The sequence below is a fragment of the Phoenix dactylifera genome, chromosome 4 (assembly GCF_009389715.1).
Source record: "Phoenix dactylifera cultivar Barhee BC4 chromosome 4, palm_55x_up_171113_PBpolish2nd_filt_p, whole genome shotgun sequence".
Classification (NCBI taxonomy): Eukaryota; Viridiplantae; Streptophyta; class Magnoliopsida; order Arecales; family Arecaceae; genus Phoenix; species Phoenix dactylifera.
The window spans coordinates 7,566,457-7,593,037 of NC_052395.1; the positions used below are offsets into that span (position 1 = coordinate 7,566,457).

General features: G+C 42.0%; 2 protein-coding genes across 2 annotated transcripts; both read left to right on the top strand.

The window, feature by feature from the left end:
• The first annotated feature begins 142 nt into the window (after positions 1-142).
• On the top strand, positions 143-7,075 carry LOC103721821 (APO protein 2, chloroplastic). The gene is made up of 4 exons (XM_008812171.4): positions 143-467; positions 1,588-1,655; positions 4,764-5,084; positions 5,885-7,075. Exons 1-4 carry the CDS (start codon positions 282-284, stop codon positions 6,711-6,713), a joined length of 1,404 nt encoding a protein of 467 aa, XP_008810393.1. The 5' UTR covers positions 143-281; the 3' UTR covers positions 6,714-7,075.
• A 798-nt stretch (positions 7,076-7,873) lies between these two features.
• LOC103721822 lies at positions 7,874-13,134 on the top strand. The gene is made up of 7 exons (XM_008812173.3): positions 7,874-8,213; positions 8,348-8,458; positions 9,996-10,064; positions 11,032-11,163; positions 12,319-12,396; positions 12,477-12,599; positions 12,686-13,134. The coding sequence occupies exons 1-7, from the start codon at positions 8,004-8,006 to the stop codon at positions 12,869-12,871; spliced, it is 909 nt and encodes a 302-aa protein (XP_008810395.2). The 5' UTR covers positions 7,874-8,003; the 3' UTR covers positions 12,872-13,134.
• The last annotated feature ends 13,447 nt before the right edge of the window (positions 13,135-26,581 follow it).

Below are 26,581 nucleotides of genomic sequence, written 5' to 3' on the forward strand. Positions count from 1 at the left end.
AAAATAAGGATAATATAATTATCCATTTATCCCTTCCCTTATCCTGCTTTTAAGGCAGGGCCTAAGAAAAAATACGTACATGTCCGTAAAAGATTTTTGGGCCCGGCCTGGTCGCTGTTGGCCACTTCCAGCTCGGCCCTCGGCCAGGCTCCGGGGCTCGGGTTCCCTTTGGATTCGGGAGACGGTGGATCCGCGACTGGTCCATCCGATATTTCTTTTTGGATATCTCTATCCCACGGGCGCCGAGGAGGAGAGCGTCGCCAGCATCAGTTGGTGATGTGATGAGCTGCTCATCTTCTTCTCCTTCTTCTTCTCTTTCTCCTTCCTTGTTCTCCCTCCTTCCTTCTTCTGCTTCAACCGCAAAATCAACCTTCGTTTTCTTCTACTCCTCGTCGAGCTCCCAGAGATTCTCCGGTATCCGCGCGTCCCGTTCGGCCTTCCTCAGCTCCCTCTTATCGAACAAAAGGGTATGGCGTGCACTTCCTTTCTTTCCATCTCAAATTCATGATACTATCTGGAATCCTGCATGGTTATTTGTCCGTCAGCACTACTACAGCGAAGAATTTATGTCAGGAGAATCGGAGCCAAGGAGACATCCGGACTTTGACTCTTGTGTCTTTGATATGCTCGATTTATTGCCTCTCTGAGTTTATTGTTGTGGCTCTTGCGATCCATCGATGGAATGCAAGCCTCACGTTGTGGATTTTTTTCCCCCTTCCAAATGATGTAGCTTTCAAAGATGATGATTTCAATGGAGTGTGAATATGTGATTGATTAGGAAGAACTTGTTCTCAGGAAGGATGGTAAATCAAAAAGGTCACAAGTAGCATCCGTGCAGAAAAGGGAGGAAAAGCAGTTTTGGAGATGGTTAAACCATCTTAGAGGTTTGCCAAAAAGAGTCATGATAAGGAATTGTCTCATGATCAAGTTGAAGACAGAGTCTAAGGAGAGTTTGATGAAAATAATGAGCAAGAATTGAAATACACTCTGTCAAGGACTTGATCTAGGTGGCAAACTTTGGAGGTGAAAAAGGGAGAAGAAAGTGGCATTGTGTTTTGTTTCTACATCTTTTGTTTCTAATAGTAAATTAGAAAACAAAATGCATATATGAATCCCCAAGAATATGAGAATGAACATGCCCCCAAAAAAAAACCAAAAGTGGAGTGTATATCTGATGAATAAGAAGTTAACGTGCCATAAAATGGCGTTGAATGTTAATGACTAAGCATATCATTTATGTCAAAACTGTACCGGCTACAGCTAGAAATTCATTATGAACTCCATTTTTACTTCAGGGAAACTGTATGACTAGGACACAACCTTGTCTAATATCTTCTATTTCACTAGCTTAGGTTTGTATCCGTCAATTGTCATACCTTGGTTGGATATAATTATGCACTTAGTGGAAACAAAAATGTCACCATTCAGTTGTTTGGATGTAGTTGGCAATACAATATTACTTTTGATTTCTTACATGCTTGTCTTTCTATAACAAGTAAAAATTATCTTCAATAGTTCGCTTTGCTGGTCCTTTCAAATTTCTGATTGTTTAATAAACTGTTGTCTTACAATTAAACTCATTAACAGATCAAGGAGCAGCTAAATCTGGATGCGGTTCCTGTCAAGGATGCACACCAAGGCTGTCAGCATGTCAGGTCAGCTTTTTTTTCCCATTCCCATGAGTTATGTGGGCCCTCAGCTAGAGTCGTATGATGCTCTGTTTCTGCTTTCAAGTCATAATAGTATGTTTTTTCTATAAAAAAAAGAATTGTACGAATTCAAAATCATTTTCGCTGCTATTCCTCCTTGTTATATGGATATGAAGATCTATATAGTGCTGTAAAATGGTTGAAATGGCCATGCCCTTGTTTATGCTTCAATTTCTAGTTGCTGGATGCTGACCGCATGCAAACGTAATGTAGCTGATTTTGAGATTGCTGAATTGTAGTTTTCTCAACTGGATTCTAACTAATAGACATCAATGTTGATGGGTAAATTTGACGCATAGGGAATTCATGAGCCAAATTGGTTTTTTGATGTGTATAAAACAAGTTAAAACAGGGAGTTCCAATAAAGTCATTATCTTGAAGTATGTCATAAAGTCCATGGTTTTGCATCAACGCTACTGGTTTAGGTTATGTTTGTATTAAAGCATGGGCGGAAAAGAATATTTGCATCTCCGAAGACTCATATTTTTCAGATTAGGTGACTTGAATGAATTATTATTCACTAGGCTGAGTCATAACTACTAAAAGCAACATGAAACATACAGGAAACTGTAAATTTGCATTAAGTTAGTCTACTGCTTATATCATTTAAGAGGCACACTCTGTTCTTAATTCTCATGAAGGAAACAATTTCCATACATGATCATATATCATTCAAAATTAAGTATATAATGGCAACACAAGCTGACAATAGCTAGTATCTCCTAGTGATTAGCCTACAATGTGAGACTTTTTTCCCCTACTATTGAATCTGAGGAAAACACTCTAAATAGTAAACTTATGATGAGTTATTAGTTATGCTGTCATGAATATTCAGTCTCAGAAAGGACATTATATTGGTTCGAAGAACTAGAACTCCAATTTCTTAATAAGTCTTGAATAGACTAATACAAACGAAATGTCTATGTTTAGCATGTTATCAATCATCCTCACCAATATCTTTCTTGACACTGTTCACATTATCATCCGTTGATGCATTAGTTAGAGCTGAATTTGAGATCATAGGTGGAATTGGAGTGTGTACTTCTACTTTTGATTTATTTATTATAACTTTATGTCTCATTTCTCCCCCACCCATCCACGTTCTCATATAATCCATGCATTAAATTTATGTGTATTAGTTTGAGCTTAAAATAGGCAATGGTGAAACAATTGATAGCACAAGGAAGGCTAGGAATTGCTGTTGCTGCTCCTCTTTGGCTTGTAATTCATACCTGATGACTATATAAGAATGTTATACAGTGAAAATGAATGGCATTTTCTGATTATTAAAGCTAAATAATTATTTGAGTAACTGCATGATTCCATACAGAGTTTTTTAGTTAATATGCTGATGATCTTGTCTTTGAAGTAGATTGAGGAGCAAGGTCTGAAAACACTGGTTCAGTTTCAATTTTGAAGTTTGCCAAATAAATTCAAGAATATGAAAAATTGTGAAATATCAAAATAAGAAAAAGCTAAAGCAAGTCGACAAAATAAATTAGACATTTTTTAGCACATGTTGTTTTGTTTAGAGCCTAAGTGTGCTTGTTTATTCACTTTTGATGGTCTGTGCTGAAACACTCAGAAAACATTTTTTGAAAATTTGAAGAAGTTCAAAAATATTTTTCATGTCATATTAGAGTATAATATATCCTTTATAGTCTCATGACAATCTTACGCATGGACCTCTAAATCTCTTCAAGATTTGAGCTCTAGACTGTCACCATATTTTGTTCTTTATATTTGTTCTGTCAACCCAATAACAAAATGTTTACAACTCATTCCAGAACTTTCATATTTTAAGTTTAACTTTGTCAAAAATCTTCTTGAAATTTGAAAAAAAAATGAAAGATTGACAAAAGAAAGATAAAAAATTTGTCCTTATGTATATATATTTGGGATCTATTAGTCAGTTTCGACTGGAATGTGACCAACCTGTGGGTTTGGATCACTTTTGATGAAACTGAAATGTTCAAAACTTCGAATGGTGTGGGAGTTTTGCCCAAAAGCTCAGCATAAAATCTGTCTGGTTCATTGCTGAGAATAGGTGGTTGCATTAATTCAACCTGTAATTGGCTTGCTATGGTTGAATACTTGATTAAATCGCTTAGTTTTCCACCCTTGTTATTAAGTAATTGAACAATCTTTTTACTTTTACCAAAAAAAAGGGGACAATCTTTTACTGTGATATGATCTTTTCCAAAGTAGAGTGAATAAAAAAATGCATGACTTCCAAGAAATGGTAGAATTGGATGAACTGGCCTAATCATTCTCAAAACCTGGACGAGTCATTGCATACTTAACCAACCAGAAATATCGTCAGGTTTCATCAACTAATCTGGTCGAAGCTTCTCAAATTATTTTAGTACCATTAAGGAGCTAACTAGGATGATTTTTAGCAGTGATGTGATTTGTACTTTGAGAAAAAATAATTAAATTTGGGATTCTACAAATGACTTGTAAGTCAATAGCTAAAGAAGGATCAGGTATGCAGATTCATGATTCTTTTTTCAAGAATGCACACTTTGCATGTTAATTCGATCCAGTTGAACAAACTGAAGCTATTGTTTTTCATGTCAGGTTTGCTTTTCAAAAAGTTACCAACTATGGATAAGATAGATGTGAATGAAGATGTAGAGAGGGTGCAGTATCACTCTAGGGATTGCATTCTGGCTTCATATGCATCATGCTTTGTTTAGTAAACATTCTAAGGAGATGTTCCTTATTGTTTTTCCCAGCTTCTGATCTTTCAACTGCTTTGTTTCTTACACAAGAATCATGGCATCTCCATCTCTCTTTCGCAGCCCCCCCTCCCTCCTTCCTCCCCATTCCTGTGGAGTTGCTGGGTGTATTTTTTGTTCTGATTTAAGAACCGCTTGAGCTTTATTAAAATATATATCAATTTTCCTTGAACTTATGTATAATTGTCATTCTTTGCGTATGATATTAGAAGATATCAGATCAGCCATTGGTATGGGAAACATTAAATCGAACCTTGTTGGTTGTTTATTTGCAGCATGGTGCTAAGAAAGTTAAATGTTTGTTGATTTTCAGACTTCCAACTCAGTGTTTTTGCCAAGACCATCCAAGTTCTGTGATAGACAAAAGTAGTTACCCTCAAAATGCTGATTTTCCTCGCTATTACTCAAAGAAGGAGAAGAAACCCTTTCCTATTCCCATATTGGAGCTAAGGCGTGCAGCAAGAGAGAGGCAAAAGAAAGCCAGGGGAAAGCCTAGAAGACCAACACCGCCACCAAGAAATGGAATGCTGGTTAGAAGCCTGATACCAGTTGCATATGAAGTGATGAATGCAAGGATTTTGTTGATAAACAATCTGAAAAGGCTAATGAAAGTAGTACCAGTGCAAGCTTGCAAGTATCTTTCTCCACTATTCCTCTTCTTTTGAGCACCTTGCATAATGTTGACATGCATAGTTCATTGTTGCATCATTATATTGGACATTGTATGCTTGCCTTTATTGTTGCAATGCCTTCCAGCACCACTGTTGTATTTGTAGTTTTACTTAAATGTATAGGTAATAAATGCTTCAGGAAACAGTTAGACTTTACTGACATTCAACACAACTGGTGTGTATATAATGAATCAATTTTGAAGTGAGATTTATTTAGCTTCCCATTGATGTGCTACTTTTGTTAAAACCATAAAGCCTTTGTTAGCCTATGGGGTACTTATTCTGTGTGAAGATACCACAAACATGTAGTGGTGTATCTTTTCTTTGATATACTCAGGTTTCTAATTTCGTGCTTACACCAATGAAATATATATGTAGTGAGAACTGAAACAATTAAATTGCATTTCTTTTGTGGCTGTCTTAGAATTGGAGTTTCTGACTTCATTTGATCTTCAGTACCTATTTGACCCTCAAGAGCAAACCGACCCAAATGCTCTCAATTGATTGTAGCCTCTCCAACTTTTATGTGTAGTCAGACCATGACAAGTCTCAACTGACTGCAAATATCACCAATATTCTGGTGTCTATTACTATATCAGATGTTTGTTGAAACCTTTATGTTTTATTACCTAGAGTTTGGTCAGTTTTGTCGTTCACCATTGCCTATGCTTGTTTGTTGATTGGCCAAAGCAGCTAGTTACGTAAGGATTTGCAGATTCTTGAGTAAACAATGTTTTCTTTTCTTTCCTTTTTTTTTTGCAAGGTATTGCAATGAAATTCATGTTGGCCAGTCTGGGCACCCATTCAAATCATGCCGAGGCCTGCACGCAGATAAACGCAGGAGTCTGCATGAGTGGACCAATGCAACAGTGGAAGATGTATTTCTGCCTGTTGAGGCCTACCATATTTTTGACCGCCTTGGTAGGCGAATCTCTCATGAGGAGAGGTTCTCCATCCCCCGAGTTCCAGCTGTTGTGGAGCTTTGTGTGCAGGCTGGTGTTGACCTTCCCGACTTACCCACCAAGCGGCGGAGGAAGCCTGTTATTCGCATTAGGAAGAGCGAGATCATTGATGCTAACGAAGATGACTTGCCTGACCCCATGCCTGATAAATTTAAGAAGCCGATTCTGGATGAAATTCCTGATTCTGATGCATTTCCACCATCCAGTGCCGAGGAGACTGCTTCCCTTGCTGAGGAGACGCTTGAAGCATGGGAGACTCTTAGGCAGGGTGCTGGGAGGCTGATGAGGAAGTACGCGGTGAGGGTGTGTGGCTACTGCCCCGAGCTGCACGTAGGACCCAGCGGGCACAAGGCACAGAATTGTGGGGCATTCAAGCACCAGCAGCGGAATGGGCAGCATGGCTGGCAGGCGGCAGTGATTGATGACCTGATACCACCAAGGTACGTGTGGCATGTACCAGAAACAGAACCAGAGCTGCAGCGAGAGCTGAGGAACTTCTATGGACAGGCACCAGCTGTGGTGGAGCTGTGTGTTCAGGGTGGAGCAAGAGTGCCAGAACAGTACAAACCTACCATGAGGCTGGATGTTGGTATACCAACCGATTTGAGAGAGGCTGAGATGGTGGTATGAGTTCTACCTAATTCTGCGTCTAAACTAGAATGGCTGAAATATACTCAGAGAAGAATTGTCTGGCATATTGAAGCAGATTAACCATTCACCTCAAGCTCCTCTTCGATGTCCCAGAAAAATGTTAACAATCATTGGACTTTGGATATGCTGAATCGTAACTCAACAATTTGATGTTATTTCGTGTAGAGGTAACCATTTCTCAGTGCATAAGCATTGCGAGTTGTACTTGGCTTTAATAGCTATGGTCATTCAAGGGGTGTTTGGATGCCCAGCTATAATATCTGTAAATCTTGCATGATAAAATGAGATGCAGAAGGACTGGCATGTCCTTCATGGTTGTGACAACATGAGACCTTTTCTCAGGGGATATTTATGTTGTGTGATGGCTATTCATGAAGGGCCCAGAATCAAGAAAGGAACTTTCGGGTGCTTCTTAAATCTTGGTTTACTTTATGAATCCTAATCAGCAACAGTCAGGTTTCGTTCTTTCCCTCCCATTGTGATTTAGACTCTGATAAAGAGTCTGGTTGGTCTCAAATCCTTTACATGTAACAATAAGAATTTAAGATCTTGCATAGGATATTAATAGTTTAGTTCACCTCTCTTTGAGAAAATAATGGAGTACTGTACAATTTGTTCATAATTCGGATTTGTTTGCCCATGTTCCTGATCTCATGATGAATTATACTCTTGGAAATTTTTTTTATTTTTTTGCTCTATTCATTTATTTTCCAGAAAATAAAAAGAACATATTTATCATGACCAAGTTCCCCTCACAAAATAAAATATATTTCGCTAGAACTTCTACTGTTCTACATCCTTTTATTTTTTTTATTTTATTTTTTTTGGTATACCGGCGGCTCACACTAATTTTGTGCGAGTGTAGCCTACCGAGTAAAGGGACGGATATAGAAAATCGCGTATGGCCTCCAACGTTAATATGAGGCTCCCTCTCCAGGATAATCGCGTTTAATGGACCCGAACTCGAACGGATTTCCCGTAGAAATCCGGAAGAATGTTCCAGAATCCAGTCCTACACGGACTATTCTTGTAAATGGATTGGATCCAAATGAGAATTTGCTTGAACTACATCCGACCCGGTTGGGGCTTTACTCCTCAGAGCAGCCAACGGGTTGGATCGATCACGACTCGACCCGTTTTCATCTCCGTCCAGACGCCGGACCCCGACTCCGTTTTTAGATATCTCACGCCGCTGTCATGTCGTCTCCTTGACGACTGGAGAGGCCCTTCAGGAGGAGGAGGAGCGAAGAAGATCGAAGGAGGCGAGCAATGGCGAGGATTCTCCGAGGGCTCCCCGCTTTCTTGCTTCTCCTCGTCGTCTCGGCCCTTCTTCCTCTCGCCCTCGCTGCCCCGAAGAAGCCATCGCCGCCTGCCAGGAAGGAAGACATCCCTTTCATCAAGTGCCAGGTCTGCGAGAAGATCGCCGGCCAGATCTATCAGCAGGTCAAGAAGAAGGAGGCCCAGATCTCCCCCAAAAAGGTCCCTTCTTTCTTCCTTCTGGTCTTGCCAGATTCGAAGTGTGGTTGTGTTTGATCGTTTGGTCCCATGACTAACTTTTGGTCTGATCTCTCTTTTTCTTTCCTTTTTGGTTTGTGTGCTTGGGGTCGAGATAGGTTTCGGAGTTCCAAATAATTGAGATAGCTGAGAACGTGTGTAATTTGAAGAAGGAAGAGGCGAACTGGATTCTCCAGATTGATATTGTTGAGAACGGAGATAAATTGGAGGTAAAGAACGAATTTTTTTCTGAGTTGATTTGTGAGTTTCTTTTATTTTGATTTCACTTTGATTTGATGCTTTGCGTTGACTAAATTATAATGGTGATGTGGTTTGTTGCATTTGAAGTCATACGATTGTTTATATTTGATGAAATTCAGGAAGATTTTTCTTTTATTTTCCCTCTCACTTTGTGATATGTTGTAAATTTTCTTCTCTTAATAATTTGGTTGGTTTCCTTCCATTTTACATAAAAAAAAGGTTCCATAATATGAATGTTTTCTGCAACAAAGAGAAATGCTATTTCGGCAGTATATGCCTTGTAATGAGTAATTGTGTGCCCACCGTTATCAAAACAAGGTCTCTTGTATAATATTTGTGGTTTTGATTGATAAAAAAACTAAATTGCATCATAGGAGCTGTAAAATGAGCTCTAGCGGACCCAGAAAGCATGAAATTGTACCGGATGTTCTGGAAACTTCCTCTCTCCCTCCTGCAGTGAACAAGCTATCTAGATCTTCTGTTTTCTTGGATTCATTGCACCTTTTACTTATTATTACAGATTCTAGGCTCATCTTCGAACCCATCGTGCAGAATCTAGAAATATGCACTGGAGGCACAAGATGAGCCATTACTGTTATACTGGAATGTTTTTTTAATAAAAAAAGTATCTTTATGTTTTTTTTCTTTTCTTTTGGTAATATCAGTTATATTCTGTCACATATATCATACAAGATATGCTAAGTGGTTATGCATGGAAGGATATAAAATCTAACCTTTCTGAGAGTACTTATGGCACTTGATTCTTGAACGTTTAAAATTTTGCAACAGCACCCCGTTTTGATTTCAATAACATATCTGGTTTTTTCTTGAAAGATCCTGAAGCGTATTTTGGGGATGTTGATGGGAGATTTGGAAGGAGAAGAAATCTAGGAAGTTAGGGAACCAAAACCTGATAATCTAGAGCTTTATTACCTTATGTATCGTTTCATGGCTTTAGATCACAGATTTTGGTGAGTTGAGACTTGGATGAGTTCTACTTACTCTGACATTATCTACCCATTCCTGGGAGATATGTCCGTTCCCCTTCCATGTGTACCTTTTTCCTGAAGTTTCCTCAATATTCTTTTTTTTTTTAATGATGACTATTTGTCTTCATGTTGATCTACTTTAACCTCTTCTTTAAACTTTCGCCCCAGATATAAACCGCTATATTATAAAAATAAGGAAATTATAGCCCTTGATGACAATCACTACCTTGAATCATCCATGAAGCCTGGGACATATAGGACTTGCTGGTCATAATAGACTTTCTTGCACTGTCTTTTTTTGATTGATATATTCTCTTTGGTAAGAAACATGACATGTAAGTGCAATTTCAAGAATATGTAGATCTTTTTTCTTTTTTCCTTATAGTGCCATGTTGTTCCTATGCTGTTATGCTTTACACCCTTTTGGCACATGTATTCTTTTCATGTGTGTGTGGCAACTATTATTAAAGATATTCCATTGCCTGGTTTCTTAAGTAAATTCTTTTTTCCTCCCTAGCTTGTTGAGCAAGGCATTGAAGGACAATGTAATTCAGAATGCAAGACTATTGAGCGTGCTTGTCAAGAGGTAAAAACTTGCGTTTGTTATGACCAGTGATGAAATTATTATTCTGTAGAATTCAGGGTAAAAAGTATGTATGTTTACCCTTTTTTATCTTTATCCCATATACTCTAGTTACAGAGTTACTTTGAAGTAGGAATTGCATATAAAGTAAACTTCACGTTCGAGTTTTTATGTAAATTCGTCCATATTATGGAAAGGAAAGACATATCAGATGGATGGGGAAATAGTATTTTTGCACAGCTTACTGGTCTTCGAAATGTCATATATTTTGGATATAATTTCCATTTAGGAACTTGGTGATCGCTGCATGATTGCATGCTAAATCCATTGCCTTTTGCCTATTAAAGGTAAAAAACAAATCTATCTTCCATTAAATTACATCATTGTGCCTTAACTTAGGCTATCAGAATTAACACAAATGGTTTTTCTTTTTGTGTTTTTTCACTGCTCAGAAAATGAACCCAATTATGGTCGTTGACATCTTTATCTTTGTTGGTTAAATACCATGGAAGCAGTTCAGTGCTGAAACCCAGTGATGAAGCTATTGAAGTTCATGGTTTGGCACAATAGTTTGGCTGCTATAGTGAATGAAAATGTTCAAGGACCAATTCAGGTGTCCATGTTGCATATGACAGCAATACCTCATGGTTGGGTCTAAGACTTGCTTTTGCATGAATTGACTGAAATCCTTTTTACCTGTAGAAATTGTCGAATTTGATGCTGTGGCAACATGGAAACTCACGATCTAACTGGAAAAAAGATTCATCTTGGGGGAGTGCTTGTTACCCACTGCGCGTTTTTGTTTACTAATTGGTGCAGTTGAGCATGCGGGACAAAATTATTTTATCCTTCTTGGTTATCAGAAAAATTACTTGACATCCTTTGTATGTTGATATTTAATATAACAAAATATTTGTGGTCGTTGATGCTCATACCCTTCCCCTCTTCTTTTTTTTTTTTTTTATTGCAGGTCATGGGTTACTCAGATACCGATGTTGCTGAATTTGTTTATAGCACAAAGCCTTCGATTGATTCGTTGGTGAATTTTCTTTGCAATGACCTTTCTAAAGCATGCACTGTCAAGCCACCACCCATTCCCGAGGTAATCACAGTACTGTATATTTATACTGCTTTGTCTTTAAACGGATAGCTGCTATAACTTTAAAGGAATAGCTCTCTCACTCACATCATTAAGAAATCATAATGCCTTTATTTTCTTTTTTACTTTTCCATTGAACAGGCCAGATTTCTGCAGACTCATGTTTTAACAGAGATGCAGAAATTTTTGGGATAATAGCTAAAAGGACTCATAAATGACATGTAGGTGTGGCAACTTAGTTGCCAATAGTTACATATGTGAATTATTTATTATATCGTTAGCAGACTGATTTTTGTAATGGATCATATGTTCTTGACATTTATTTCAATCATGTTATTGCTGTATGCGTTAAAATCCTCCCATCCATCCTTCGACATATTAGAAGATTGTAGAGCTGTATTCAAGAACCCTAGCGTAACCATTGGCTATGAAAGGCTTATTGGATACCCCTTGTCTGCTGCTTCACCTTTGAGGGGAAACACCTTAAGGTTTATGAGTCAAACTATATAAAGTGAGACACGCACCATGTAGAGAGGCTACTGTGAGGTGCATAAGTGCACCTTTATATTGTACCTTTTACGGACGGTGTGTAGATCAGTTCAAGATTGCCCTATGAAAGAAAGGAAAGAACCTGTCCTTTAGTTATTTCTCTATGCCGTGTCTGGGCTCATATCAAACACAACTCTCTTATCCTTGACTCTTGTTAACTAAAATTTGGTATTAGCAAGTCCAAACATGGCAGTTATATGCTTGTCCTAGATTTTTCTTTCACATGGCTTCTTCATATTTGTAATAATTTCCTTGTCATGAAGTACAAGCTGTCAAGCTTGTATCTTATGCCTAACTTCTTATAAATCTGTTACAACGTCTTGTCTTGCATCAGATACTACTCCAGTTTGGTACGAGAAGTAACTCTTCCATGCTGCTTTGGTCAATTCGTTTCCCTTAATTATTAGACCCTGGAAAACAATTTAATTGATGAAGTATATCTCACAACCAAACTAAAATCTAGGCAAGTCAATAAAAAAAAAAGGCTCGCTGTAGAATAAGATTTGATGCTGACATCGAAATTTATTTTGTTTGTTCCTTCTTTTTACCTGCTCTCTTTTGTGCATATGTTGTCTCATATCTGAAATCATGGCTTCTTATGGTTTACAGGGTAGGATTCCTGGAGAACCTTTTATTGCCAAGTCCACTAAGGAGGCTGAAATGGAAAAGATTTTGAGATCCATGGAGGTAATTCTCTTTGGGAGGGTTGAACATGTAGACTTGGTTATTTATACTTGATTTGATGATTTAAATTGTCATAATATCAGGGCATGCCAGGCGCACCTAGTATGAAAATGTATTCAAGAGAAGATTTGATGAACATGAATTTTGGTAACGAAGAAGCTGATGATGACGAAGATGATGATGAAGGCAACTTTCCTGGAAATTTGGTACGGTATCAATTTCATTCCTTGGAAGTTATCTGAGCTCTGTTCTTTTTCTGCTGTCTTAGTGGTTCTCTTCCTTGGGATTTCAGGGAAAAATTCTAAACGAGAAAGATTCTCCGAGAAAAGATTTCAAGCAGAAGATACTGCAAAGTATTACAGAGACGGGAACAGCAATACAGAGACACGTAAACAAAGTATCAAAACAGTTTAAGAATTGGTGGGGGGGAAAGAAAACAAAATCGAGTTCTTCAAAGGCAGTTAAAACCGAGCTATGAGGATGACGAACAATCAGTTAAACTGATAACCAGATGCTGTTTTCTTGTGCTTGTCTCTAGAATTGACACTGAAATATGGCACTTTCTATACCAAAAAGTAGAAAACAGTTTGCGGCCGCCAGCATCGTAGAAGCTACTTATCACAATCCTTTTGTTTTGAATGTATTAATTGGTTCTGTTGTTTGAGATTTTTTAACTTACTGATAGAATAGAAACTGAGAAGATAACACTTTAGAGTTGCTACAAAATAATTTCTGAGCTCACATTCTTTGAATAAATATTTATTGATAAATGTTGCTGGAAATTGGACCCGGGGGTGACCACTAGCTGAGGAGGGGGAGCTCCGGTGAGTGGCTGGAGTTTTCGGCGCCGGCCCTCCGATGCTTAAGTTAGAGGGGGGCTTTTGTATAGAAAGAGAGAGAGAGAGAGTCGGTATGCAGGAGTCTAAAGTCAGAATCACCTTCAAGAAAAAGAAGTTCCTCTTTTTTAGGAGGGATACAGGGTTACCTGTGATTTGACTGGGCGAAATAATGAGTTACCGTAATGATTGGGTGTGATCGTGTAAATTAATGAGTTGCTATGGGTAAGCGGACGGCGTCGAGTGAGTCAACGAGTTGCCATGGATGGTCCGAGATTTTGAGCAAGCTTGAGATTCGTGGAGATTGTGCGCATTTAATTATTGACAGTCGTTCAGACGGAGATCGTGGGGTTAGGTCTTGGGAGAATGGGAGAGGAGCTTGATTTCTGGTGGAGTGGAGAGATCTGCTTCATTCTTTGACTGGACCTTCTTCGGACTTAAGGTCGATCAAGGCCGTATGGGTGTGAGCTCCGAGGTCGGGCGTGCTGGGGTCGGGCGCCTTTGAAGTCGGGCGCCTCGGAGGTCGGGCGCCTTGAGGGTTGCTGCCGTGGCGTCCGTCATCACGTGCCGACGATGCATCCACGTGCTTCGGGGCAATCCATTTTTCCTCCAACACTAACCCCGACTTTCGAATCCGAGCCGCTCGCGAACTTGGGCGAAGGAAGTAATTGTCTTTACTATGCTGGTGGGACCAGGTAGCTTTAAATTGCTCCGCCGTTCCGTACGCTTCAGGGCGTCTTTAATGAGGCACGAGGCGACACCCTTTTGCTTTTCGAGGCGGTTTTGAGCCGTGGGCTCATGATGAGGCTCCGGGATCCGACGGGATGCCGCTTCGATTCCACTTTTAAAGCGTCGATTTAGGTTGATATGTCGTTTCGATTTTCGGGGCCGACACGTGGCGCGATTTAGGCGGAAGGCAGGATCTAGCTCTGTCGATTGGACCGTCGGGGGGTCTATATAAACCTCTGACCCTTCGCTCCAAGGCGATTAGCTTCTCCCGGCGGTGCTCCAAGGCGATTTCCGGCGATCGTCTTGATCCTTCGCTTTCGGCCGTCGGCGTCCGCAGTGAAATCCGCAGTAGGTCTTCTACCCACGTTTGCTCGGAGGGTTTTTGTTTTTCTACTTCTTTTTTATTTTCCCCTTCTTTGTCTTTCTCTTGGAGATGGGTCACGGTCCGGACGAAGTCAGGTCCAGTTTAGCCGAGAAGGAGTTGGAATTGATCCGCGCTCGGTTCTTCCCTCAATGCGGATTTCATCTTGAGCCCGCGGGGTCGGAAGACCGGGTGACGAGACCTCCTCCAGATCGGATCGGGGTGTACATGGAGATACTCTGGGCCGGTCTGCGATTTTTCCTTCACGAGTTCGTCAACAAGCTCCTGGAGAATGGCTCTATCTTGCCTTTCGGGGTGGTAGGCCGTTCTTTTGAGGCGCTCCTTCCTTCATTCGTGGGTGGAAGGAGAAATTTTCTTCCTTTCTTCCGAGCGCACGTGAGGATTTGACCCGAGGTGGGGGCAGCCCTCGGCTCAAGGCCATCAATAAGCTCCCCAAGCTTTCAGCGGACGAGCAGAGGGTTCTCGATTGTCTCCATAGCCTCGAGGGAGACATTCTTCTGAACGACCTCCTGAGCGAGGAGGCCCTGGTGAACGTCGGCCTGAGCTCGGCGCGCCCCGAGGGTAAGGGCGGTTGCACTGCTCCTCCGTTTTGTCATCCTTGTCTTATTTATTCCTTCTTTTTCATCGTCATTTTTTGGTTCCGGTCTGACACTTGAAGTTTTTCTTCTTTTCAGATATTACACAAATAGTGACCAGCTACGCAGCCTCTTTGCTAGGTATAAGAAGAGGGTAGCCGAGGCCGGCGGGGTTCAGCTCGCTCCCAAGAAGAAGGCCAGGTCGGCCTCGACTTCTGCTCCCGCCGAGGTGGCGGGTCCTGGGGCCGGGACTTCCGGGTTCATCTGGAAGGAAGTTCCATCTGCCGAGCGCACGAGCTCGGGTTCTTCCAGGGGGGCGAGAGATTCTGCGGCCCCAGCTTGCCCGGTCCCCGTCCCTCAGCGGTCAAGTCGCCAGGTCATCCGCTTGCCCGGCCCCCATCCCTCTGCGACCCCATCTTGCCCGGCCCCAGGACCTCAGCGGTCAAGTCGCCAGGCAGCGGTCTCGGGGTCTCGAGCTCATCTTTGCCGAGCTCGGCGAGACCCAACCTCCCGAGCTCTTCGAGGGTCGAGGCCCATCCGGAGAGGAGGCCTTTCTGCCTAGAGTGGGTAGTCTACGAGGATGACTCGGCCCTCCATGACGCCCAAATTGCACGCCAGGTGTTTCGTTGCGCGCTGCTTCCGGTTGACCCGGCCGAGTTCGGGGCTACCGACCTTGGCGGCCTTGTCGATCAGACCTACTGCTCCGCCATTCGGGTAAGTTAGCTTCTTGCCTTAAGTTTCATATTCTTTTGCACTCTTGACCTCTGCTTACTCCTTTTCTCCCTCTTTGCAGCATCTTCACGAGGTCGACTTGTTGGTATCCGTGGCAGCCGACTATCAGGATAAGGCCTCGCGGGGGGAGGTCATCGCGAGGATGGAGGCCGCCGAGGCCGAGCAGCGATCCCGGTCGAGCAGCTCGAGGAGGAGAAGGCCTCGCATGCTCTGGCCAGGTCGGAGCTCCGCGCCTCTGAGGCGTGCCTGGCCGAAGCCCGCTCCATGATCGCCGGCCATCAGCACAAGGCAGGGGTCGCCCGGCTGAAAATAGAGCGGCTTGAGGCTCGAGAAAAGAGGGCTTTGGAGCAAACCCGGAACGCGGTGTCAATATTTCGGGAGTCGAAGGAGTTCCGCGACGCGATGGAGGAGGAGGCCGTGGACGGGTTCATCCGCGGCTTTGAGGACTTTCGGCCCAACATGGGGTTCGCCGAGAATGAGAGCAAGCCTGGGAGTTCCGATGGTGGGGTCGGCAGCGCGCCCGCAAACCCTGAGGCCGAGCGGGAGACCGAGGCGGCCGAGCAGGCGGCCCAGGAGGCTTTCCTTGGAGAAGTTGCCGAAAGCGCCCCTGAGGGAGTGTCCGAGGCTGCTTCCGAGGCCACTAGCAAAGCTCCGTCCGAGGTAACTGCGGATGCTCGTGGGGATGGACCAGCGGAAGACCATGGGGCAACTCCCACTGAAAATCCTGGTGTGATCGTCGTGGACGACCCTGAGGCCGATTCCGAGGCCACCGCCGCTCCAGAGATACCTTAGGACTTAGCCTTTTTTTTTCCTCTCCTTTTTTTTGTGAATGAGGTCGGCCTCTTTACTAAAGTTGGGCACTGGGCCGGGCCGTGCCTGGCACGGCCCGATAGCTACAGTGCCGGGCCGTGCCTGGCACGGCCCATTTAAGGGGGCCGTGCTGGGTCACAGGTTACTGGCCCGCGGGCCGAGCCCGGCACGGCCCGCTTCGGGCCTGGGGCGGCACGGCCCGCTATAGGCCCGCGGGCCAAGCACGGCACGGCCCGCTATAGGCCCGCGGGCCAAGCACGGCACGGCCAGCCCGGCACGGCCCATAAGGGCCTGGGCCGGGCTGGCCCGCGGGCCTGGCACGGTTCGGGCCTGGGCCCGGCCCGGCCCGATAAAAATTAATGCTTCATAAATTTTTTTAATAAATTAATAAATATTGAAAACTAAGGATTTATGAATATAAAGCCACCAGAATGGTGGGGGGTTTGGCATAGACCCCTACCAGTTTATTAATTTCAATCAAAATGGTACATGAAGGGAGGTTTGGACCTTGGTCTGACCTCCAGAATACAATAAGAAAGGGCCGAGGTTTGGACCTTGGTCTGACCTCCAGAATACAATAAAAATGTACAATTATAAAAAATTAAGAAATCTTACTAATCATCAGTGATTCAGTGAATCAGTATTCACTCTTCAGTCTTCAGTAGTGTTTGTATCATCATCATCAGAGGATGTTGTATCGCGGACATAACAGGATATTGGCACTAAAAGCGGATTCCGATGCTACCGTGGATATCGGCACAGCTAAAATATCGCGTGCAATTGCAGACATAACAGGATATTGATTTCTAACACTCTTCCACCAAGATAATACATCTAGATTCTCTATTTGATTTTCATCATATGCAGACTGAAGATCATTTCGTAAATAAAATTCTAGTTCACTACTTAAAGATGAAGAAGATGAAGAGGAACTTGAAGCATGTGTGTGTCTTCGCTGTGCAATGAATGAAAAAATAGATGACGAACGAGAACTACTAGAAGAAGAAATAGAGGTTTGTATTTGTGTTCTAGATCCACGAATTTTTTCATCATATATAGCATAAATATCATAAAGAAGTTGTTTTACCTCATTTTTAGCAGGTTCAGGATCTTTAATCATATTTTCACAGTATGCATCAAGTAAAATTAGCACGCCATTTAATTTAACTCTAGGATCAAATACAGCAGCTAAGTTATGCATAGGACATATCTTGTCCCAATACTCATTCCATTTAGATTCCATTAGGTCAATAATAGGCATTAAAACATCATCATATCTATGTTCTGAAAATTTTTGACTAATTATATATGCTTGTTGTAAAAATGAACATGAAGTTGGATAATAAATACCAGAAAGAACATTGGTAGCATTATAAAAACTAAGCAAAGAATCTTCCAAAATTTTTCCTTTATTTCAATCAGTTTCAGTCAATGTAAAGCCTCATCCACGATCATTAATATATGCACTTAATAAGTTTTTATATGGGTATGCATCATGTATCATGCTATATGTTGAGTTCCAACGAGTAATTACATCAAGTTTAAATTTTTAAAACGTTTACCATGATTTATACATAGTTCCTTAAATTCTTGAAGTCTTGATTTTGAAGCATGAATAAAAGAAACTGCATTTCTAATTTTTGAAATCACATCTTGAATCATGCCCATGCCAGCTTGAACAGAAAGATTTAAGATATGACATGCACATCTAATATGCAATAAATTTCCATCTAACATGGGATGCAATGAGTCTTTTAATAATGCAACAGCAGAATTATTATTAGATGCATTATCAAAAGTAATAGACATAATTTTATCATTAATATTATATGAACATGCAGTTTGATAAATGATATTTGAAATTTGTTGCCCAGAATGTGGAAAATCAAAAGCACGAAAAGCAAGAATACGTTTATTTAATTGCCAATCATTATCAATATAATGAGCAGGAATGGCAATAAAACAATTACTACCTACAGATGCTGACCAACTATCAGAAGTTAATGAAATTTTTACATTTAAAGTAGAAAGTGTTTCAATTAAACTTTGTTTCATTGCTAAAAAGTTAGTCATAGCTACTCTTCTAAATGTACGCCTACTAGTTCTTTTGTAAGCAGGTTGTAGGTTTAATTGAACATATTCTTCAAAATTAAAAGATTCACATAAACTAAAAGGTAATTCATCCTTAACTATCCATTTTACAAGTGATTTTCTTTGATTTTCATGATTATATGCAAAATTACCTACAAGTAATCCTCCTTGTATATTAAGGGTACTTTGAGTTTGAGCATGAGAATCATGCATCCTATGACTCTCTTGATGTCTTTTTAAATGCCCTGTTCCCCCACTACTACTACAACTATAAAGTTTGGCACATTTTTTACATGTAGCTTTCCAGACTCCATCAACCATAACTCTATCAAATTCATTCTATACAGCACTAGTCCTCTTACGAGAAGAGGTTTGATCTTCACTCGGTTCACTAGTTCTAGAGGAACTAGGAACATGGGGTTGGGGATTAGTTTCTTCTCCCTCAGAAATAGGAGGAATGCCAAACTGACTTTCCTCAAAAGATGACATATCTAAATTGATGAATTCAAAAAATAAAAACTAACCACAAGGAGGATTGGAGGAATTGAGTAGAAGGTCGGAGGGTAGAGGCAGAGCCGCAGAGCCGAGATTCTGAGCTTCCTCTTGTGCTCTCAACAGGAGTGACCTTCTCTTCTCAACAGGAACCTCCTCTTGTGTAGCACTTGAACACTTGCTAAATGCAAACTAAAAATTAAATTGCTAGAAGAGCACTTTAGAAGAAAGAAATAATAGTAGTAGAGAAGGAGAGAATAGTTGGTTTGGTGTGGTGAGAATGAGGGAGGAAAGGGCTATTTATAGAAGCCCAAAAATTTTTTTTTCCCAAAATACCCCTCAATTCAGCCGTTATTGGACTGTTGGGAGGGGTAAAAATGTCATTTTTCCAAAATAGCCGTTGGAAACGGCTATTTTCCTCCCCTCTCTCCAGACGGGCCGTACCAGGCACGGCCCGTTTGCGCCCGTTACGGGCCGTGCCGTGCCCGGCCCGGCCCGCCAATAGACGGGCCTAGGGCCGGGCCGGGCTTCCTTTTGCGCCCGAGACGGGGCCGTGCCGGCACGGCCCGTTTAGACCTTGGGCCCGGTGGGCCTGGGCCGGGCCGGCCCGGCACGGCCCGATGCCCAACAAAGAGTCTTTAGTCACTGTATGGCCAGTTGGGTTGGCCTCAAATTCAAACTTTGTACTTAGCCTTCGGGCTTTTAATCAATCGAAAATCCTCATTCTCAACTTCTGTTGTGTACTTGTATTTGCTTTCATCTGTGCAATCAATAAATTGTTATCTTGACTGCTTGAGTTGAACCCTTGTTTGGCGGATTTTACCAAGTCTTCAGGCTCGGCTAAGTCTTTAGACCCAGGTTTCGGTAGAACTCGCTAAGCTTTCAGGCTCAGCTTCCGAAAAAATTATGCTAAGACCTTAGGCTTAGACTTTAAAGGGATTCGCCAAGTCTTTGAGCTCGGGCTTGATGTCAGTGCAGATCGAGGCTGAGCTGCCATCGGAGCTTGCATGCCTCTTAACCTCGAGCTTGGTCGGGGTGCTGCCAGGCGGAACCCAAGGTTGAGTTCGCGGCCGATGCGACTGGGTGTCCCTAAGCTTAGTCAGGATGACCTCCGTGAGGGCTTGAGGTCGCTGTGGCTAGCCATCTCGAACTAGGTTGAGGCGTTCGAGCTTGGCCGGGTCTTTATTTGGAGAGATTTGAGGTTGATGGAGATCGAGCTGGAGGTTGGCACCGCGGAGCGTTTCGAGCTTGGTCGGGGCATCTCGAACTTGGTCGGAGGATCATGCACGAGGTCAAAGGAGACTCAGCTCGCGATCAATCCGGTAGGGCATCCCGACCTTGGTCGGGGGATCCCGAGCCTGGTCGAGGCTTTATCGGGGATACATATAGGAGGCGGGCCTCGCCCGTAGATTGTCCTGCAATATAACTAGGTAAATATAGAGATGTATATGCCGAGTAGGGTATACCTCCCATGCTGTTGGAGCTAAGTGTCTCAGGTCGAGCTGTCAAAGCCGAGCTAAGCGACTCTGCTCCGAGGTCGACTTTAGTGGCCTGTGGTCAGCTCAACAGGGTGCCTTCACTCAGATCGGGGCGTGTTGCCATAGGAGACGTCGAAAGACGTTGAATGTCGTCGAAAAGTCGTGGAGATGTCGTCAGAAAATCGAGGGAGACTTGGCTCGCGGTCAACTCAGCGGTGCTCAGCAATGCTTCCCGAGGTCGAGGGAGGCTTGGCTCGCGGTCGACTCAGCGGGGCTCAGCAGTGCTTCCCGAGGTCGAGGGAGGCTTGGCTCGCGGTCGACTCAGCGGGGCATCCTGACCTTAGTCAGAGGATCATGCGCGAGGTCGAGGAAGCCTGGGCTCGCGGTCGATTCTGCGATGTTTCTCGAGGTCGAGGGAGACTTGGCTCGCGGTCGACGCAGCGGGGCATCCCGACCTTAGTCGGGGGGGTCATGCGCGAGGTCGAGGGAGCTTGGGCTCACGGTCGACTCTGCAATGCTTTCCGAGGTCGAGAGAGACTTGGTTCGCGGTCGACACAGCAGGGCATCCCGACCTTAGTCGGGGGATCATGCGCGAGGTCAAGGGAGCCTGGGCTCGCGGTCGACTCTGCGATGTTTTCCGAGGTCGAGGGAAACTTGGCTCGCGGTCGACGCAGCGGGGCATCTCGACCTTAGTCGAGGGATCATGCGCGAGGTCGAGGGAGCTTGGGCTCGCGGTTGACTCTGCGATGCTTCCTAAGGTCGAGGGAGACTTGGTTCGCAGTCGACACAGCGAGGCATCCTGACCTTAGTCAGAGGATCATACGCGAGGTCGAGGAAGCCTGGGCTCGCGGTCGATTCTGCGATGTTTCCCGAGGTCGAGGGAGACTTGGCTCGCGGTCGACGCAGCGGGGCATCCCGACCTTAGTCGGGGGATCATGCGCGAGGTCGAGGGAGCTTGGGCTCGCGGTCGACTCTGCCTTGCTTCCCGAGGTCGAGGGAGACTTGGTTCGCGGTCGACACAGCGGGGCATCCCGACCTTAGTCGGGGGATCATGCGCGAGGTCGAGGGAGCCTGGGCTCGCGGTCGACTCTGTGATGCTTTCCAAGGTCGAGGGAGACTTGGCTCGCGGTCGACGCAGCGGGGCATCCCGACCTTAGTTGGGGGATCATTCCGAGGTCGAGGGAGCTTGGGCCCGCGGTCGACTCAGCAGGGCATCCCGAGCTTGGTCGAGGTCTTGTCAGATATGGAGACCGAACTTGGAATTGTTGCATTGGAGCATCCTGAGCTTAGTTAGAGCATCCGAGCTTGGTCGGGCATCCGAACTTGGCCGGGCATCCGGGCTCAGTCGGGGCATCCTGAAGTTCACAAGTAGATTAACATTAGGAGAAGTATTGAGCAATTAAAGAAGAGCCGTAAGTAGATTAACATGAGAAGGAGTATCAATTATGTTCTCAAACATCGGAGACCCTGGGGGGCTTCTGATGACCCAAAGATTGATTTAAAGATTGATTTTGATGATCACAAAACCTTGAAGTATAAATACTAATGTTTGTGTTGCAAGGAGAAAGATATTTATTTTGCAAGGAACATAGCAAGTTGGAAAAACACAAGAAGGCCTCCAAAGCTCTCAAGAAAAGTTGGAAGATAGCTACAATTTATTGGTCCAAGTCTCAAGTTCAAAGGATTCAAATTGGAGGAGCAAATTCAAAGGAAAATTCAAAAGAATAGTCTTCGAGTCGACTCCTGAGGAATTCGAGTCGACTCCGATGCTTGTCGAGTCCACTCCAGAGTAGAACGAGTCGACTCCAGGGAGTAACAGACAGAAAGACAGAAAAGATATTTTGGACCCTGAGAGGCGAGTCGACTCCTAAAGAACTCGAGTCGACTCCAATAGCTGGCAAGTCAACTCCTAAGGAAAACAAGGCAAAAGTCAGAGAGCGATTTTCGACCCTAAGATTCGAGTCGACTCCTGTGGAACGCGAGTCGACTCCAATGGTTGGCAGGTCGACTCCAAAAAAGCGAGAGTCGACTCTCAGTGGAACACAAAGAAAAAGTCAGAGGGCAGTTTTCGGACTCTGAGATTCGAGTCGACTCCCAGACATCTCGAGTCGACTCCAAGGCAGCGCTACACCAAGATGGCAGAAGGCTGTGTTTCGAAAACTGAGAGCCGAGTCGACTCCGGAACAATTTGAGTCGACTCCAAGACCAGACAAGCCAAAAATACAGAGGATCAGTTTTCGGGCTCTGAGAGCCGAGTCGACTCCAAGAGAATCCGAGTCGACTTGAGGAAGAAAATCAGAAAGAATATCCTCTGAATTCATGGGATGAGCCGACCCCTAAGTGCCCGAGTCGTCTCCAGCTATTGGCGAGTCGACTCCAGTTTGGTCCGAGTCGACTCTAGGACAAAGCAAGCACATTAATTCAAATTTGGAACAGTGGCCGAGTCGTCTCCAGTAAAACACGAGTCGACTCCTGCAACAGGCGAGTCGACTCCTGATCGCGCGAGTCGACTCCGATCCCAACGGTAATATTGTCAGGAAGTGCAGACTGTGTCCAATGGCTCTATTTTTGTCTCTAACGGCTATATTCTTGTTTCCACGCCATCTAAAGCTATAAAAACAAGAAGAGAGCTAGGGGAGAATAGATGGAAGTGGGAGAAAACATTTAGGAAAGAGATTACAAGGAAAATCTCCCATAAGCACAAAAAGGGCCATTCAAAGTGAAATAGAGAGAAGAAGAGCATCCAGGTGAATCCCAAAGCTTCCTCTTCATCCGTGTGCTGCCTCGGAAATCCTCTACTTCGTGCCAAATCAGAAGAGGGTCAAGTAAAGAAGAAGCCGAGCTCCTTCATCTTCAAAACTCGTTTGAGGGCTTCTCTTTACTCTCTTTGTTATATTGTTATATCTGCTTATTTAAGAAGCTTTGATTTGTTTTACACTTTGTTTTAATATCCTGTAACTTGATTCAATCAAGGGATTGAATCAAGGGGTTAAGGTTTGTTGGTAAGCCAAAGGGAAAACCAACGGTGTTAGGTTTGTTGGTGAGCCGAGGGTAAAACCAACGTGTAAGGGTTCGATTGTGATCCCGGGAAAACAATCGGAGTGGTTCTAGTCGGTGAGCCTGGGAAAACCGACCGAGTTCGTTGTGCACTCGTAAAACAACAAGTTGGGTTGTGAGCTTGTAAAACAACCGGCTGTAATCTGTAGGATTATAGTGAAATTTCCAAGAGGTCTTGGGGAGTGGATGTAGGTGCTGGGGTGCACCGAACCACTATATGTTTGTTGTGTTTGTAATGCCTCTTGTCATTGTCTAACTAACACACTTACTTACTTAGATAGATTGCTTGCTTAACTGTTATCCGCGCATCCTTTAGTTGCAAGCATATTCAATCAAGTCACATTCTATACATCAAACTGTTGCTAAGTTTGACTTTCACTGTGCATCCATACAACTTAGCATAATTAATCAAAAACTTTCAGAAGTAGGTTAAAAGTTTTAAAAGACCCAATTCACCCCCCCCCTCTTGGGTTGTATCTACTGGGCAACAAGTGGTATCAGAGCAGGTGCTCTAAGTTTAATTATTGATCTCACGATCAAGAGCCAAAGATCATGACAACTCAAATAGATAGTTTTCTAGGAGAAGGACAATCAATTGATACACCTCCACTATTTAATGGCATAAACTATACTCATTGGAAAATACGCATGCGCATTTTTATTCAATCACAAAACTATTATTTATGGAAAATTATAATAAATGACCTTCACACACTCTCTCAAACTATTAATGAAAAGGACTTAGCACAATTGAATGCTAATGCTATGAACATATTATATTGTGCTATTCAAGAAACGAAGTTTAATGAAATTTCTGCATGCTTATCTGCTAAGGAGATCTGGGATACTTTAGAAAATATTTATGATAAATCTCAGATTAGCTCACATGTGCTTCAATTGCCTACTAACAATGAGATTGCAGAAAAAGGTGTTGAATCTCCCACCTCAGTCGAGTCGACTCCAAGTATTCCAGAGTCGACCCTCAAGTTAACCGAGTCGACTCCAATAAGGACCGAGTCGACTCCGAGGCAAATCAGCTTCCTAAAGACAAAGAAGAAGAGGAAGCAAGAAAGAAAGAAAGAGATAAAAAGGAAGAAAGTCTTGACCAAGGAAGAGTCAAGCAAGGAAATAAAAGCTAGGAGCAACAATAATGATATTAGCTCCAAGGAACTACAAGAAGTAACTAACTTGTGCTTTATGGCACAAGAAGACAAGGTAAAAACTGAATCTTCTCTTACATCAAATATTTTTCAAGAAGAATTCTCTAATGATGAATTATTAAATGCTTTTCATGATTTGTATGGTGAATGTAGAAAATTAGCTGTGAAGAATAAAAATCTTAAGAAACTAAATTTGAAAATTTCAAAAGAAAGAAATTCTAATGATGAAATACAAGATAAACTAAATTCTGAAAATAAAATCTTAAGGTCAAATTCAGAACAATTGATTCAGAAAAATCAGAATTTAATTAAAGAAAATCAAAACTTAAGTAAAGAAATCAATCAATTAAGATCTTTTATTAACAAATTCACTGTAAGTTCAGAAAGATTAAAAATGATGTTTAAAAGCCAACATGCTGATTTTGATAAATCAAAATTTAGCTTGACTCCTTCACTTAGTTATAAATCTCTAGGAAAAAAGGTTATCAATTCACCAAGCAAACCATTAAATAAGATAACCTATTTCAAAAATGAAAAGAATGGGCATAACAACTTTACCTATCGTTCTAACACAATTAAATCAAATGGTAAAGTTATTACTATCAAACAGATTTGGATTCCAAAAGGAACCATATGTCCTAACTCTCAAGGACCCAAGCAAGCTTGGGTACCCAAAATGAAAATATGAGGATGTAGACATAGATGTGCCAAGATACCCATGAAACAAATAGATTCATACAAATGGGTGTTCTAGACACATTGAAACTTAAAATATACTTATGAAAAGTAATTTTAAATAATAATAATAATGAAATCAGTAATCCTTGCATCTCATCATTATTTTTGTTTTAGTATTTGATTAAAGTATGAATTGCATGTGTTGATCAATTTTGTGATATAGAAAATACTTTTGGAAATATAATCAAATCACTTCATTTTATAGGATACTTTACTCACCATTGGATAAAGTTGCTAAATGATTAATCATTATTAAGATTAATTCTATGAATTCTCTATATGCTTGATTGAGAGTTTTTATCCATGGCATTATTGTTTATTGATCATAAATATGATAATGTGTACTTGGTATGCTTTTGAATATATGCACTATGAATACTAAGATTAAAGAAACCATCCTTGGCACATAGAATCAACTCATGCTAGTATGTACTTAATCTCAAAAGACCTTGCCATAGGCTTACTTAGATTATCTACTTAAAGGTCAAAGTTTTGCTATGCATGCTAACTAAGGAAACAAACAAAAATCATCTCTAAATCTAAAGATGTTGTTTCCATCTCTAAGTTTTCAAAAGCTTACATTGGATTTGTTCTTGGAAAATAAAACTGAAGTATTTTTCTGTATTTACTAAATCTTGTAAAAGCGTTTCAAATGAAAAAGGTTTCCAAACTGTGAAGATCATGGCACAGTGTTGAAAACCAAAATTCTGATTAAGGTTATACAGAAAATAATATTAAATTCAATTATTTCAGCTCCAAGGACATCATAAGTAAAATAGGGTTAATAGAATTCTTGAAGAAATGAAAAAGACAATTATATATGATAGTCATCTACTTAAATAATTTTTAAAAGACTATCATCACTGCTTGTCATACATATGATTTCTATTAGATCTATTTTTGATGAAAATTTTGATCTTCTGAAAAATGGAAAATGAACCATTGCATATCTTTCATATTTTTCAGTCGTACATGTTATGCTTGATATGCTCTTATGAAAATAATGCCAAATCTGATAGAGATATGTCTATCCTTGGATATCATTCATCAAGCAATGCATATAGAATATTCAATGAAAAGTTTTTAGTTGCAAAAATATCAAGTCATT

Excerpts from the sequence above, each read along its gene's own strand:
- LOC103721821 (XM_008812171.4), top strand. The coding sequence starts at position 282 with ATGAGCTGCTCATCTTCTTCTCCTTCTTCTTCTCTTTCTCCTTCCTTG. Across the intron at positions 468-1,587 it reads CCCTCTTATCGAACAAAAGG|ATCAAGGAGCAGCTAAATCT; the intron begins GTATGGCGTGCA and ends ACTCATTAACAG. Across the intron at positions 5,085-5,884 it reads GTACCAGTGCAAGCTTGCAA|GTATTGCAATGAAATTCATG; the intron begins GTATCTTTCTCC and ends TTTTTTTGCAAG.
- LOC103721822 (XM_008812173.3), top strand. The coding sequence starts at position 8,004 with ATGGCGAGGATTCTCCGAGGGCTCCCCGCTTTCTTGCTTCTCCTCGTC. Across the intron at positions 8,459-9,995 it reads AGAACGGAGATAAATTGGAG|CTTGTTGAGCAAGGCATTGA; the intron begins GTAAAGAACGAA and ends TTTCCTCCCTAG. Across the intron at positions 11,164-12,318 it reads AGCCACCACCCATTCCCGAG|GGTAGGATTCCTGGAGAACC; the intron begins GTAATCACAGTA and ends TATGGTTTACAG.